The sequence below is a fragment of the Stenella coeruleoalba genome (assembly GCF_951394435.1).
Source record: "Stenella coeruleoalba genome assembly, chromosome: 12".
Lineage (NCBI taxonomy): Eukaryota > Metazoa > Chordata > Mammalia > Artiodactyla > Delphinidae > Stenella > Stenella coeruleoalba.
The window spans coordinates 48,503,071-48,520,415 of NC_137158.1; the positions used below are offsets into that span (position 1 = coordinate 48,503,071).

General features: G+C 40.3%; 1 protein-coding gene across 1 annotated transcript in view; it reads left to right on the forward strand.

Moving 5' to 3' along the window:
* Positions 1-17,345, forward strand: part of SLC35F1 (solute carrier family 35 member F1) — a 422,628-nt gene that overhangs the window by 319,330 nt on the left and 85,953 nt on the right. The window contains exon 3 of the mRNA XM_079939168.1: positions 8,642-8,769. Coding sequence (XP_079795294.1) covers positions 8,642-8,769 — 128 coding nt within the window. The remainder of the gene's footprint in view (positions 1-8,641; positions 8,770-17,345) is intronic.

Genomic DNA, 17,345 nt, shown 5'->3' on the forward strand with positions numbered 1-17,345 from the left:
GGTCAGCCCTCAAAAGTTCAGACTAGCATCTTCTGTCATGTTGTCTTTTACATATGCTCAGCAGGTGGCAGGAGTCCGGAGGCAAGCCTGCTCTGGCCTCTTCCCCTTGCATCGTGTGTCATTAGCTACTACACAGCTCTTTGTTCAAAACAAAATTCACAAAACTGACAGATTCATCTGCTAACGTCGGGGGGCATCAGAGCCAATTACAGGAAGCCTTCAAAAGGCAAATAGGGTCACTTTTCACAAAATGGGATGAAGAAAAGGAAAATAGTCATGTCATTAAAAAGGACAAATACATTTTCCTCTCAGCAGGCTTGCCACAGGAAAGTAGAGAGATTTATATGAGTCTATCATTTCATTATGACTGCTTTGAATAATTTCAAATCAAAGCATCCACCCCACACACAGCCAACCTATCATTAACCATTTTGAGCTAGTGAACAGTATTTCCCACGGTAAGTGATATCTCTATAATGACGGAACATTTAGGTTTAAAGTACGAAGTTTTTATATTCTTTCAAGACCACAAATAATCACATACATTGTTTAAAATCACCTGGAAAGGACACCAGTTGTTTGTTTTAATTTGAATTCAGACCTCGAGGGTTCTGGGGTCTCGTTTTGCTGAGATGCACCAAACACGTACTTGAGTTCTTGAGCAGAAGAGGAACAAATTCAGTTGTGTTTGAGGAAAACCAGGTGCAAAAGTTTAGGGGCACAGTCCCAACACTACCCTTACCTCATAACACTATGAGAGTTTAAGCCAAATGGGAACGTTCAGAGTCCACACAAGACCACCCTCTCTCCTGATGCCAATTGCAAGTTCGGGGTTGGGGGAGGATCCCCCAAACCACTGTCCGTTTCAGAAATCTACTAAGCCTCCTAGAACTCACTAAAAGCTATTATATTCATGGTTTGAGTTGTTACAGGGAAAAGATACAGATTAGAATCCACCGAGGGAATAAGCCCATAGGCAGAGTCCTGAAGAAGTACCAAGTCCAGGGCTTCCATTGTCCTTTCCCAAAGGAGACAAGACATGTGACTTTCCCAGCACCAGTGTGTGACAATATGGACAAAATATTGCCAATCAGGGAAACTTGGTAGAGCCTCTGTGTTCAGGTTTTTACTGAAGCTCCCTTATGTAAGCCTGATTGATTCTCTATAGTCTCTGGGCGTGACCCAAAGCCTTCACCCCAAATCACATTGTTGGTCTTTCTGACATGGCCATCCTCAGCCCGGAATCATAACGTTACCCCCCGAACAAATTGCAGACCTCTGCAGACCTCTTTGGGGGCAAGGTTAAATTCTTTACGGCACGTATGTCGGAAGTTTGTCATGAGGAAAGACCAGCTGTGATAAAAGTCAAGATAATGATAAGAGCTCCTTTCGAGGCAGCATGTTAAGCATTTTATAAATATCTCATTTAATCCTGACCAACACTCAGGGAGGCAGGTCCACCTGGTAATTCCGATGTATAGATGAGGAAAATTGAGGTTTAGAGAGACTAAGTTGTGTAACAATATCATACACCCAGTGCCCGGAAGAGGCTGGGTTCGAGCCCGCTGCTGAATGGCTCCAGTGCCCTCCCTATGTTGCCCTGCCAAACGGAAGGCGTGGCTGCCACATCCACAGCTCCGCAGGGCACCATTCTTGTCTTCTCTGAGAAGGCTGTCTCCTGGAGCCAGAAAGGAAAGGCCAGCCTGGCTGGCTGACTCACTATCTAAATCAAAAGGGAAGAACTCTTGGTGAGACGTCTCAGGGCAAGAATCTGTGCATATAGATAACTGCAAAAGAGCTAACAAAGTTAAAATGGGCCCCAAGGGCTGGTTGCTCAACAAAAAGCATAAACTGGACAGGAGTCTGGAGTAGGAAGATGTGCTCCATTTTAATCGGTTAAAGTTTCGTTGTTGGATGACATATATCAGTACAAAGAAATATGTCTATCACAGCTAGAAATATGGGACAATAGTACTGGTTTGTGTTGGATCATGCAACAACATAACATCTTTAAGATTTTCAGTGATCAATAGTGACAGTGTTTAGCATGCAAGCGTGTGTATTCTTTTTTTTTTTTTTTTTTCAGTATGTGAGCCTCTCACTGTTATGGCCTCTCCCATTGCGGAGCACAGGCTCCAGACGCTCAGGCTCAGCGGCCATGGCTCACGGGCCCAGCCGCTCCGTGGTATGTGGGATCCTCCCAGACCAGGGCACGAACCCGTGTCCCTTGCATCGGCAGGCGGACTCTCAACCACTGCACCACCAGGGAAGCCCTTTATACGGTGTTCTTTCCAAGAATATGAAATGGGTGCTCTAAATGTATATCTAGTTTTTAAATTCTGAATGGACTTTGTTTAGGGGAGTTGTTTGGCTCTCATGCACTATTTTCATTAAGAGGTAGAGGAACCTGTAACACATAGATTTTGGTCAACAGAGTTTAATAGTCCGTACACAGTTTTCATATATGGGGTTTTAGACATCCTGAACTTTCAGAAAAGTTCTTTATTTGTTTATCTATTTGTTGTAATTGCCTTTATGGTAAAATCTAGGCAGACTTACTATCAATTTTTCTATTAATATGAAGAAAAAAATGTTAGCAATTGTGTCTCTCCTAAGATACATCAAGAACACAGGTTTTGGGGCTTCCCTGGTGGTGCAGTGGTTAAGAATCCGCCTGCCAATGCAGGGGACACGGGTTCGAGCCCTGGTCCAGGAAGATCCTGCATGCCGCAGAGCAACTAAGCCCATGCGCCACAACTACTGAGCCTGTGCTCTAGAGCCCGCGAGCCACAACTACTGAGCCCATGTGCTGCAGCTACTGAAGCCTGCACGCCCGGAGCCCATGCTCCGCAACGAAGAGTAGTCCCCACTTGCTGCAACTAGAGAAAATCTGTGCACAGCAACAAAGACCCAGTGCAGCCAAAAATAAATAAATAAATTTTTTAAAAAAGAGCAGTTTTGCATATTTCAAAGGTGTAGAGTATAAGCGTGCCACATAAAATCATGTATCTTAGCTTCATAAAAGATGACAGCTTAAAAAATCCAGAAAAAAAAGGTTTCTGAGGTTTAAGTGATCCATTTCATGTTTAAAAAGGTAATATACATTGAAAGATTTTTCGAATCATAAGGTATATATATTTTTGTGTCAGAAAGGTAATAGATTGAGTTTGTCATTAGGGCTAGAATATTTTGTTTTACTTATCAATGCCAAAAAAGTAACTTTGAAAAAAATAAAATAAACTTACTGTTAAGAAACCTATCCTATATACAATCATTTTTACACATATATGGATTTTCTCTTAAAGTCACAGCTACCAGAAACTTATGTGATTATGATTCATTTTTAGTTGCTTTTAGATATTTTTCCAAACCCTTATTAGCCATCTCTGGAAGACAGCCAGATGACCGAGTAGATTTTAACGGTGTTATTCAGCTATCTTACCTTGATAACAGGATCTTATTTACGTGAGTAACTATCTGTCTAAATCACTATGCTAGGCATAGTTCAGGATACGTAAAAAAGAGAAATAAGTGCTGAGGGGAAGCAGAGACTTTGGGAAAGCTTCCCATGGGAGCTTCACATCCAGGTAACTGGATCTTGCAGTGTGAGTGGGAACTTGAGCGAGAGGGATGTGAAGGGTGTAAAGTGGGAACTGAGGCCGTGTCTCTTCTCCTCTTGGCTTTCTTTGAACCCTTTGTGTGGTTTCCTCTTTTACGTTTTGCCTGTCACATGCAGCCTATGTGGTAACCTTGGAAACACCTCCTCAAAGCCCCTACCCTGGAAAGGCCCAGTAGGACTAGAGTCCCAGAGAACAAAGCTATTTCTAGTTCAAGCCTTGGGGGAATGAGTGTGTTCACATGGCTTCCCCTCCCAGATCAAGTGGTGAGATCCAGAGAATCAAGACAAGGATCTGGCCCAGGGGAGAGGTGTCAAGGTCAAGGACACGGCCCTCAGGCTGCCTCCTGTCTGGACAAATGTCATATGCTGGCTGCAGTGTGATCCATCCACAATCTCAAGAGTTAGAGACAGAGGATGTGCAGCTAAAGCCCTAATGAGAAATTAAAAGAGTTCATTTTCCTGGGCTTCCTCCATGCAGGATCCATCACTTGCAGTGAGCCCGTCTGTGGTGGGTGGCTGGTCAGGATTCAAGGATTCCAGGACCCCACCACTTGCTGACATGTCTTGTGCATATACCTGGCATTAGATATTAGCTTAAATACGACATTCATGCTGCCTTTAATCTACAACGCCCTATGAAATAGTTGCTCCAGTCCCCATTTTACAGTAGAGGGATCAAGGTTCAGAGCCGTTACCCAAGTTACTCAGGACCACTAAGGTACATCAGTGTCCAAACCCAGGTCTGTTGCCACTAAGCCAGCACATTAAAGGACTGCCTTTTATGCTCTTCTTAATCTCACTGTCTGGCTCCAGTAGTGACAGTGAATGAAACCATACAAAACAAAATGTAATCTTCATTATTTGTCCTTTTTATATTTCATCCTTACCCTCAGATTCACATTATGAAGTGCAATTGATTGCAATTCTTTTTGTGAACCACTTACGTTTTCATTTCCTTATTATTAGCACGTTTATTTTGTTCACTTTTCTGACAAAAGAATTGTTTTGAATTCTATATCCTAATACTAAATTTCACCTTTTAAAGGTGAGTAATTAAAACTTCCATCTTCAGTCATACCTTTTTTCAAATTCACTGTTGAATATTTAACCTCTTCCCTTGGAGTTCTGGTAAAGGAAGATAGCTTATGGCTTCAAGTTGTGAGCCGAGGAGGCGTCCATTCAAGCAAGGGTCTTGCCCTCTTTGCAGGGGTTTCACTCTTGCTGCAGACCCTCTGTGCAAATGCATGCTGAGTTCTGTCCTTGCAGAAAAACACCATGAAGGATCACCCCACCCATGAGAGCCCTTAATGAAAATGCAGTCCCGAGAATAATGCAGCTTCTCGTTCCCTTTGCTGAATTCACCTCTGGTGCTGTCTCGCAATCCTTTTATTCTCTACTCAGACCACCACTGGGGGTGAACAAGAGTCCTATCCATGCATCAAGGCTCTTCAGGTTTCCAGTCGCTGCCGTGAATGTGGACCATGTTTCAGTCTTTGCACAGGTGTTTCCGCTTCCTTCATTCAACATTCATTGACCACTGCCACGCTCGCCCCACCCCTTGTGTGACCATTGTTATTACGCCCAAGGCTTCAACTAGTAGTACAGCATATAACAGTAATTCTTATCATTAGGCTTTGTTAAGCCATAAATTTGATTGAAAGCCTTATTTTACATTTCACGAGGGAAACTCTGTCATGCACTTAGATCAGGCAGGGAGACATCAACTTTTGATGCTGAAGCGAGGGTGATGGGACACATGCTCATCCCTAAGCTGATTCAGGAATGGACACACGACTGCGCAGCTGGGCACCGGCAACACTAGGGGACGCCGTGCACGTCGGCTTCAATGTGCCAGGCGCCCCCTGGAGTCTGGCAGAGGGGGCACCCTGCATGTGAGTTGGGACAAGCAGGTCATGATAGCTCCTTTAATGAGAAATGAATGACTCCTGAGGACGGTGCCGTAATTACAAACCAATAAGGCAAAATAGTGCAGTACCAGTGAGTATGAAGCCTAGTGCCGGATGGTCATGAATTCAAATCCTGTCTCATCTTTGTGAACTTTTGGGCAAGTTACTTAACTCCTCCAGGCCCCGGTTTTGTCATCTGTAAATACGGTTAAAAGAAATACCTTCCATACAGGGATACTATAAGGATTAAGTAAATTAATATTTGTAAAGCACATAGACACTGCCTGGTACATAGTATCATATAAGTATTTGTTACAAAAATGAAAAAACACATTGATTGGTCGTTCTGTTGATGCTTAGTAAAATGAGATATGAGTCACAAGATCAAGACTGTCAATAATTTCCCTCTCTATTCTCAATTATTGCCATAGTTATTGTTGCTGGAACGCTATGTTGCTTTCAATTAGGGTTACTTTCTTTAATTATGTTTTTCACATTTGTGAGTACTGGCATACTCCACAGTTCTTTAAAAAGAGAATGAAAACAGAATTAAACTCTAAACCAATTATAGAGATACATATGTACAAGGATGTTCTTTAAAGAAAAATTGGAAACAACTTAAATGTCTGTCAGTGGGAGATGAGATAAATTGTGGCATATTCATAAAATGTGATTATATATCATTTAAAGTATATTACATTTATTCTCTACATTAAAAAATAGGGATCTATTTCTAGAACAATGTTAAGTATAAAGAACCCTAGAAGAATGACAGGTACAGTATATACAATAAACTTTCATTTAAATACATACATATGTAGAAAACATATAGCAAAGACATGAACATGAAGGATACATAACAATATCAAGATGGTGATTTGAGGAAGGAGGGAAGGGAATAGAATCTGGCAGTGGCAGAAAGGGGGCTTCAATTTCATCTGTAACATTTCCTTTCTCAGAAAAAAATCTGAAGCAAACGTGGCAAAATTTTAACATTAATTAAATCAGGTTGGAGATTACCTTATCACATTATTCTCTATGCTTTCTATTTATATTTGAACACGTTGATAGTAAGAATAATAACAGAACAAATTTAAATGCCAAATTATAATTCTAAAATTTGCACCCATAGATTTTATTACTCCTCTTAGTTAATTTTTTTTTAAATTCTTTTGCTTCAAAACGTTAACGTACCACCAGTTGTGCTGGTGCTTTTATGGATGGCCCGGTTTCGTGAGATTTAGAAAGCACTTTGGCACAAGGGCTCTAAAGAATACATCTTCGCTATTCTAGAATTTTAATGGCCTGTTATACATCAGTGTTAATGAGAGTCATGTAGATAAATCCCTAAGCAGTCCTTTTAAAGGTTGCATTTTTTGCTCAGCCAGAAAAAAAAGAGAGCTTTCTTGCCTTCCTGGATAATTTTGCTAAGCAAGTGTGTTGTACGTTTTCAGGTGCTCAAGTGAAGCAATATGGGAGCATTTGTTTAGAGTGTTTCGCTTGCAAACTTCTTCAGCAGAACAAACAGCAAGACAACAAATCATTCCTTTGAATCTGTGTAACTTTGAATATGTATTGATTGGCGGAACAAACAGCGCCATGATCCAGATTTTCAATGTCACATATTGAAAAGTGGCTGGTGTGCTCCGAGTTTAGCAATTCTCTGTTCATCATGTAAATGAACTGGAACAATGACTTGTGACCTTAGAATTTCAGCTTTGCGGTTCAGTGTGCCGTTGACCTTTTTATGTCCTATGTATAGAGTATTATGTGTAAAACGGTCACCAAATGAATTTATGTCAGATGTTCTAACTAGAAAACAATTTTCATTGTCTGGTGCATGAATATTTATAGTAGATATATTTTAAATATTTCAATTTCAATGTTATTTAACATTGCTGAGGTTATTAAACACAAAATGTGTTCATAGATTCTGTATTACTTATTGACTACTCACCATGCACTGTTGGGCCCTAGAGATAAAGTGATGACCGAGACAGTGCCACTCTCTTCAAATTGTTAATAATCTAATGAGTAACAGAGTCAAGAAAACTGGCCATTATAACACAGGGAGATAAGTACTGTATCTGCGGAATAAGAAAGGGTGTTAAAGAAGCCCATAGCACGGAAACCCAACCGATTCTGAGAAGATCAAAGTGAGAGATCAAGGAAGGCTTCCTGGTGGTAGAGTCTATGCTGCTCCTTCATTTGAAGGCTGGGGGAAGAATAGTCCATGCAGGGGAATCAGCACATTGAAGAGCAAGAGAAAGCATACTTTGGGCCAAATGTTTGGATTGTTTCTTTGGTATCAAGAATCACCATTCACTCAGGGTTTCTGCATGTTCCACATCCTCTAAGGATTCCTCACAGGTTGGCCCCAGAAAGCTGTTATTATTAATAATCATGTTCCCCCACTTTGAGAAAAGGTACATTTCAGGCCTGAAATATGTAAAAATAAGGATGAAGAACTAAGCAGTTCAGAGTCTGTTCTGAGGCTACCAGCGTAAGAGGCAAGATGGTGAAGTTTGCAGTCGTTGGTAGCATTAAGACCAAGGCCTGTGGCACTCTTCCCCATCGATGAGTGACCCCCAACTTCCTCTCTCTTCCCATCACCCACACACCACCTGCGTGTAAGGTTCAGAGGCGAGCGAGCCCTCAGGGTAGCGCCCTGCAGCCTTACTGCAGATCTGCGGCTAAGCACCATTTGACTACCCTCTTTCCATTTTTGTCTATTTTACCACAATCCTGAAGTTCAGGATGATTTGGATTTCACGTGTTTATACAGCCTTTCTGAACACCTTTCCTTTTATTTTTACTTGACAAAATTTTTTGTTCAAATGTTTGTGAGAAAATGTTTTGCATAGTGAACTAAAAACCTGTCCAGTCTTGTTCTGGGATAGGAACTAATTTGAAGGGCTGAAATCTACCATGAAGTCTAGTAAACTAAGCACAAGCATGTCATTCTTGGACATATTGATTCATTTGTTTAGTTAAACGTTTGATAAGGTACGGTAAAAAATATTGTACTGTAATATATATTTTAGAATCCTTCTAAATATACAGTTTCTCAACGTGTTCAGAGCTTAATCCATTTCTTCTTAACTTTGTAACGCAGGAGAAGAAAACCTCCTGGCAATTTTACGACGAAGATGGTGGAAGTATATGATCCTGGGACTGATAGACTTGGAAGCAAACTATCTGGTGGTCAAGGCTTACCAGTACACGACTCTGACCAGTATCCAGGTACCAAGGCTCTCTTCCCTTCTCATCTTCCTCATTTTCCAGATGTAGTTTACTTTCAGTTTAGTCACTTGGGAATTCTGATTACTAGTTTGTAAGTTTTGCAACAAGAGGGAAATCGGTTATATAAAAATTAAGTGGAAGTTTATTTCTGTGTTCCTTTAATTTTTCTTAATTCACATGTAATTGTACATCTCTTCTTTGTTTTTAGTATACCATAAGAACCACTGACAATGTAGGAAAATAATTTGTAGCTAAGAATACTAATCTTACGTCAGCAGAAGAATTATTAATAAGCATAAAAATAAATCTATTTTAATCACAACTTATAAGATTTTAGAATATGCTAATGGACTTTGATTAAGTAATCAAAGTGCTTAATAATCTTTTCTTTTAGCTTTCTTTAATGTGTAGATTTTGTAAGCTGAAGAGACAGAATTTTTCCTAAAGGGACAAGATTTAAATTTCTACAGTGTGTTAGGTATGAAGATAGCCACTGCATCCTTCCTTCCTCCCTCCCTCTCTCTCTTTTTCTTTTATGTAATTATGTGTACAAGTGTGCACGCGCACACACACACCATTGCAAATTTAACTTAGATTTTCACGATTTTTACCAGGCACCACTTATATTCCTCATTAAACCATAAATAATAATCTTGACTATTTTTGTTTCACCCTTATTTCTCTTTTTATGACAATATTATGAATTTTATAGTCATTCCAAGCCTCTAGGATGAAAACAAAATATTGTTCACGTATCAGATTTTACTTAGATTTGATACCTCAACAACATTGCTGCCATTCCAATAATTTGCTTAGAAACAATAACAAAAATGAAGAAACAAACAAGCAAACAAACCACTTGAGTAAATTCAGCTTATATAGATTGAATGGGAATCTATCTAAATCAGAATCAGGTAGGGTCTACATGCTTCCTCCTGCATACCCAATAAGGGACAGAAAGGATGCTTCCCTACAACCACTGAAGAAAAGTCCAGAGGTTTGTTTGATTGGACCACACTGATGGCAGGGGACCAGTGTGAGCTAACTGACCTAGACCTGGACTCTCTGAACCAATACAGGATGAGATTTCTCTGATTTGTTTAGACAAATGTTTCTCAGTAGGAGTACTACTGGCATTTTGGGTAGGACAATTTTTCATGATGTGAGTCATTTTCCTACTTTATAGATCATTTAAGATTTCTGGTCCCTACCCATCAAACGCCCATAGCATCTTTCAGCCTTTGTAACAACTAGAAGTGTCCTCATGGATTTCCAAATGCCCTCTAGCAGGTACCATCTCTAGTTGAGAATCACTGGCTCACCAATCAGCACTCACTCCTGGAGTCAGGGCAGGATCAGTCTCACCCAATCACATATCTGTCACCCATCAAGGGAGAGATGAGGTGGATGGATGCTGGGAGAAAGACCACAGTGCTCCAAACTCAGCCTAGCTCCTATTCACTTCCACAAGCCCCACAATGACAACAAATTTCTCTCTCTGTCTTTCTCTCTCTCACTCTCTCTCTCTCTCTCTCCTGTGCTCCCAGGCACTTTGTTTTATAGCTCTGTCTTCACAGTCTGTCTTACCTAAGAATGGTGTTTGAATATTTCCACCTACTCCACCAAGCTGTAAGCTTTTCACAGCAAAGAGGATTTCTTGTTCACCTTTGAATCGCTAGTACCTGGTAGGAAACCCAGCACATGATAGGCACTCAAAAATGTTTAAAGAGGTTAATTAAATTGCATTGATTTCCAGTATTTGGGGACACAGAAATTGCCAGCAGTTCTCTACCCACATGCAGAGGCCCCTGGAATGTCTATACCGGTATGTGGGAGAAGAAAGGAATGCTGGCTTCATGGCAGAACTGGGCCCATTAGTGCAGAGTCAAAAATTATAAATGGGCCTCCTGGGGAGCATGAAGAGGAAACTTACCCCTTTGGAAATCCATTTGACTTTTGTTTTCTTTTGTTAAGCATTGAAAAGTCACAACCAATTACTGGTTGCTTAAGTTCTATGGGGATTTATTAAAAAAAATTTTCAGTTTTTCAATTTCTTTTTGTAGACAGTGACAAGGTTTTTTTTCTTTTTTTTTCTTTTTTTTTTTCTTTTTTTGCGGTACCGGGCCTCTCACTGTTGTGGCCTCTCCCGTTGCGGAGCACAGGCTCAGGACGCGCAGGCTCAGCGGCCATGGCTCACAGGCCCAGCTGCTCTGCGGCATGTGGAATCTTCCCGGACCGGGGCACAAACCCGTGTCCCCTGCATCAGCAGGCGGACTCTGAACCACTACACCACCAGGAAAGCCCAGTGACAGGGTTTTAACAACTTTCCCCTTGTCCTCAGGTGTTTTGTTCAACCCATGTTATGCACCACCATTAATCCATCCTGCCACCTCTCTCAAATTAGCTGTTTGACACTGCATTTAATGCTGCATTCTATGCAAAATTTATTTTAATTCTGTCGAAAGTCAAAAAGTAATTCTACTGAAATATCAGTTTGTCTTCATTATAACTTACTGAGCAAGGGATAGGGGGAAGTAAAAAAGCATGTTGAATCAAACAATTCTAGAACCATTTTGCTACCTACAAAAAATAAACTTCTTAAATAATAATAAATGGTCAGAATAGAAGGCATTTGCTCTGGGAACCATGTCTGTACTGCTGTTTTGTAATTCAGTTCTGTTTACTCATTGCAAATCAGTGGAACTAACAAGGACCTATAACGATTTTCCCTTGTTTTTATAAATATTAATTGAGAACATAATACGTGCTAAGTGTTTAGCTTTTATTCATATATTAATCAATAAGGAAAATACACTAATTCTACATCTAAGAAATGTACTAGTTATTGCAAGTGATGTAAACAGAAATGAATCAACCTTTGCTGTACACTTGAAACTAACACAACACTGTTAATCAACTATACTCCAATATAAAATAAAAAAATTTTTAATAAAATAAAATTAAAGAATAAAAACATTAACAGAAAAAAAAAGAATGATAAAGCTTCTACAGAGTTAAAAAAGAGAAAAGAACGAAGGAAATGAATCAACCTTACCCTCCAGGAGCTTCTGAACTTATAAAGGGGACAAGAGGCACAGTCTATTGATAGTAACATCATGTACGGCAAGGGAACGGATGCCAAAGTGCTATAGTTTTCACAGGAGCCAGAGATGATGTTTATTTGCAGAGGCAAGAAAGTACCCATTCAGAGGAGTCTATAAGATTGAATAAAATTTAGGTATAGCTTTGAACCCAGAAAGAAAATCATGGCAAAAGCTTAGGGTCAGAAAACCTGAGGAATATGACTGGAGAACAATTATTCCAGTTTGATTCATCCAGTCACTTCAAAAATAACTATTGAATACTTCTCTGTTCAAGTCAGTGTATTAGGTAGTGAACAGTGAGGAAACAGTAAAAAAAGATACTTTCTATATTCTTTGGCACTTCCAGGCAAATGGGAAAGGCAGCCAAATAACCAAATGAATGGCTGTATCATTATAGTCAGAGATGAGTATTCTAAAAGAAAGCAACACAGTTCTACGAGAACATTTGTCAAAACAACTTGGCCTAAACTGGAAAGTTGGGGAAGATTTTCCTAAAAGACTAGTGGTAGAGCTGAGATCTATAAGAGAAGTGGAAGATTAGTTGAGAAGGAAAGAGGTCCAAGCAAAGAAGACAGCGTGCTCAAGCCTCTGTGGTGGGAAGGACCATGGCAAGAATGAGGTTGTGAGCAAGGGCTTGTGACTAGGCAAGGAGAGTGAAGAAAAGAGTGGGGCAAGATGGGCTGGGGAAGGAGGCAAGTGCTAGACTCAACAAGCCTTGACAGCCAGGTCAAGAGTTTGAGTCTTTAGGCTAAGTGCCGTGGGAAGCCACATTTGAGTTTTAAAGGCAGGCAGGCTGTGGTGCAGAGAACAGATTGAAGCAATGGGTGCTCATTATGGAATAAAGTAAGATAGAGCCAAAAAGTTAAGCTGGGGTCATGTCGTAGGAGGTCTTCCAGGTCAGGATGAAAAGTGTGGCTTGATTTTGTAAATAAAAGAGAGCTGTGAAGGTTTCTGAGGAAAGGAATGATAGGATGTAGCCCAACAGCCCTTTTGCAAAGGCGCTTCTGTTTTAACAAGACAGTCCTCATTACTAGTTGGCAAAGGACCAAGTACTTTTGTCTTCTGATTCTCTTAAGAACAGTGATATAGAACAAAAAGACATGAAGAGGCTCTCTGTGCTTTATCCTCTTGCCCTTTCAGTTAATTCCTTAAACTCATGGTTAAATGTCACAAACAATTAATGCATGAAGTGTGAGAGGAAAATATATATTTCTGGAATGATTATAGACTCACAAGGAATTGCAAAACTATATAGGATTCTATGAACTGTCCACACAGCTTTTCCCCAATGGTGACATTTTATATGACTAGGATATTGACATTGGTACAATACTGTTAACTAAGCCACAGACCTGATTCAGTTTTCATCCCTTTTCCTTCACTCGTTTGTCGGTGTGTGTGTGTAGCTCTACACAATTTGATCCATGTATAGGTTTGTGTAATTACGACCACAGTCAGGATACAGAACTATACTATCACCACAAAGAAACTCCCTCATACAACCCCTATGAAGTCACACCCATTCCACCACCCTCATTCCTATCCCTAGCAACGACTACTCTATTCTCCATCTCTATGATTTTGTCAGCTGGAGAATGCTATATAAAATGGAATCACACAGTGTTTAACCTTTTGAGATTGGCTTTTTTCACTAAGCATAATACCCTTAAGTCCACCCAAATTGTTGCATGTATCAATAGTTTGGTCTTTTTATTGCTGAGTAGTATTCCATAGTATAAACATATCAGGGTTTGTTTAGCCATCACCTCCTGAAGGACATTTGGATTATTTCCAGCTTTGGTTTTTTACAAATAAAACTGCTATGAGGAGTTAGAGGGAGGTGTGACTACAGGAGAAGGTCATTGTCTTTGTGATGTAAGGACTCAACCCATCATTTTTATCTTTGAAAGAGGAAGAGGCCACAAGCCAAGGTATGTGTGTAGCCTGTAGAAGGTGGAGAAGGAGTCTATTCTTTTGATGTTCTGACCACAGAATTATATCAGCTCTAACATCCATGTAGATGAGACAGACTTGAAATCAATCTCGTTGATTGTCTGAGAGATCTTCTGAGACAAGAACCAAGATGGCAGAGTAGAAGGATGTGCTCTCACTCCCTCTTGCAAGAACACCAGAATCACAACTAGCTGCTGGACAGTCATCCACAGGAAGACACTGGAACTCACCAAATATGATATGGCACATCCAAAGACAAAGGAGAAGCCACAATGAGACGGTGGGAGGGGCGCAATCACAGTAAAATCAAATCCCACAACTGCTGGGTGGGTGACTCACAGACTGGAGAACACTTATACCACAGAAGTCCACCCACTGGAGTGAAGGTTCTTAGCCCTATGTCAGCTTCCCAACCTGGGGGTCCGGCAACGGGAGGAGGAATTCCTAGAGAATCAGACATTGAGGGTGAGTGCGATTTGATTGCAGGACTTAGACAGGAGTAGGGGAAACAGACACTCCACTCTTGGAAGGCACACACAAAGTAGTGTGCACATTGGGACCCAGGGGAAGGAGTAGTGACCCCGGGGGAGACTGAACCAGACCTACCTGCTAGTGTTGGAGGGTCTCCTGCAGAGAGGGGGGGTGGCTGTGGCTCACCATGGAGACAAGGACACTGGCAGCAGAGGTTCTGGGAAGTACTCCTTGGTGTGAGCCCTCCCAGAGTCCCTATTTAGCCCCACCAAAGAGCCCAGGTAGGCTCCAGTGTTGGGTTGCCTCAGGCCAAACAACCAACAGGGAGGGAACCCAGCCCCACCCATCAGCAGTCAAGCAGATTAAAGTTTTACTGAGCTCTGCCCACCAGAGCAATAGGCGGCTCTACCCACCACCAGTCCCTCCCATCAGGAAACTTGCACAAGCCTCTTAGATAGCCTCATCCACCAGAGGGCAGACAGCAGAAGCAAGAAGAACTACAAGCCTGCAGCCTGTGCAACAAAAACCACATTCACAGAAAGACAGACAAGAGGAAAAGGCAGAGGGCTATGTCCCAGATGAAGGAACAAGATAAACCCCCACAAAAGAATTAAAGAAGTGGAGATAGGCAACGTTCCAGAAAAAGAATTCAGAATAATGATAGCAAAGATGATCCAGGACCTTGGCAAAAGAATGGAGGCAAAGATTGAGAAGATGCAAGAAATGTTTAACAAAGACCTAGAAGAATTAAAGAACAAACAAACAGAGATGAACAATACAATAACTGAAATGAAAACTGCACTAGAAGGAATCAATAGCAGAATAACTGAGGCAGAAGAACGGATAAGTGACCTGGAAGACAGATTGGTGGAATTCACTGCTGCAGAACAGAATAAAGAAAAAAGAATGAAAAGAAATGAAGACAGCCTGAGACCTCTGGGACAACATTACATGCAACAACATTTGCATTATAGGGGTCCCAGAAGGAGAAGAGAGAGAGAAAGGACCCGAGAAAATATTTGAAGAGATTATACTCAAAAACTTCCCTAACATGGGAAAGGAAATAGCCACCCAACTCCAGGAAGCTCAGAGAGTCCCATACAGGATAAACCCAAAGAGAAACATGCCGAGACACATAATCAAACTGGCAAAAATTAAAGACAAAGAAAAATTATTGAAAGCAGCAAGGGACAAATGACAAATAACATACAAGGGAACTCTCATAAGGTTAACAGCTGATTTCTCAGCAGAAACTCTACAAGCCAGAAGGCAGTGGCATGATATACTTAAAGTGATGAAAGGGAAGAACCTACAGCCAAGATTACTCTACCCAGCAAGGAACTCATTCAGATTCGTTGGAGAAATCAAAAGCTTTAGAGACAAGCAAAAGCTGAGAGAATTCAACACCACCAAACCAGCTCTACAACAAATGCTAAAGGAACTTCTCTAAGTGGGAAACACAAGAGAAGAAAAGGACCTACAAAAACAAACCCAAAGCAATTAAGAAAATGGTCATAGGAACATACATATCGAAAATTACCTTAAACATGAATGGATTAAATATTCCAACCAAAAGACACAGGCTTGCTGAATGGATACAAAAACAAGACCCATCTATATGCTGTCTACTTCAGACCTAGGGACACATACAGACTGAAAGTGAGGGGATGGAAAAATATATTCCAAGCAAATGGAAGTGAAAAGAAAGCTGGAGTAGGAATACTCATATTAGATAAAATAGACTTTAAAATAAAGAATGTTACAAGAGACAAGGAAGGACACTACATAATGATCAAGGGATCAGTCCAAGAAGAAGATATAACAATTATAAATATATATGCATCCAACATAGGAGCACCTCAATACATAAGGCAACTACTAACAGCTATAAAAGAGGAAATCGACACTAACACAATAATAGTGGGGGACTTTAACACCTCACTTACACCACTGGACAGATCATCCATAATGAAAATAAATAAGGAAGCAGAAGCTTTAAATGACACAATAGACCAGATAGACTTAATTGATATTTATAGGACATTCCATCCAAAAACAGTAGATTACACTTTCTTGTCAAGTGTGCACAGAACATTTCCAGGATAGATCACATCTTGGGTCATAAATCAAGCCACAGTAAATATAAGAAAATTGAAATCATATCAAGCGTCTTTTCTGACCACAACGCTATGAGATTAGAAATGAATTACAGGGAAAAAACGTAAAAAACATAAACACATGGAGGCTAAACAATACGTTACTAAATAACCAAGAGATCACTGAAGAAATCAAAGAGGAAATCAAAAAATACGTAGAGACAAAAGACAATGAAATCACGACGATCCAAAACCTATGGGATGCAGCAAAAGCAGTTCTAAGAGGGAAGTTTATAGCTATACAAGCCTACCTCAAGAAACAAGAAGAATCTCAAATAAAAAAATCTAACCTTACACTGAAAAGAACTAGAGAAAGAAGAACAAACAAAACCCAAAGTTAGCAGAAGGAAAGAAATCATCAAGATCAGAGAAGAAATAAATGAAATAGAAACAAAGAAAACAGTAGCAAAGATCAATAAAACTAAAAGCTGGTTCTTTGAGAAGATAAACAAAATTGATAAACCATTAGCCAGACTCATCAAGAAAAAGAGGGAGAAGACTCACATCAATAAAATTAGAAATGAAAAAGGAGAAGTTACAACAGACACCGCAGAAATACAAAGCATCCTAAGAGACTACTACAAGCAATTCTATGCCAATAAAATGGACAACCTGGAAGAAATGGACAAATTCTTAGAAAGGTATAACCTTCCAAGACTGAACCAGGAAGAAATAGAAAATATGAACAGACCAATCACAAGTAATGAAATTGAAACTGTGATTAAAAATCTTCCAACGAACAAAAGTCCAGGACCAGATGGCTTCACAGGTGAATTCTATCAAACATTTAGAGAAGAGCTAACACCCATCCTTCTCAAACTCTTCCAAAAAATTGCAGAGGAAGGAACACTCCCAAACTCATTCTATGAGGCCACCATCACCCTGATACCAA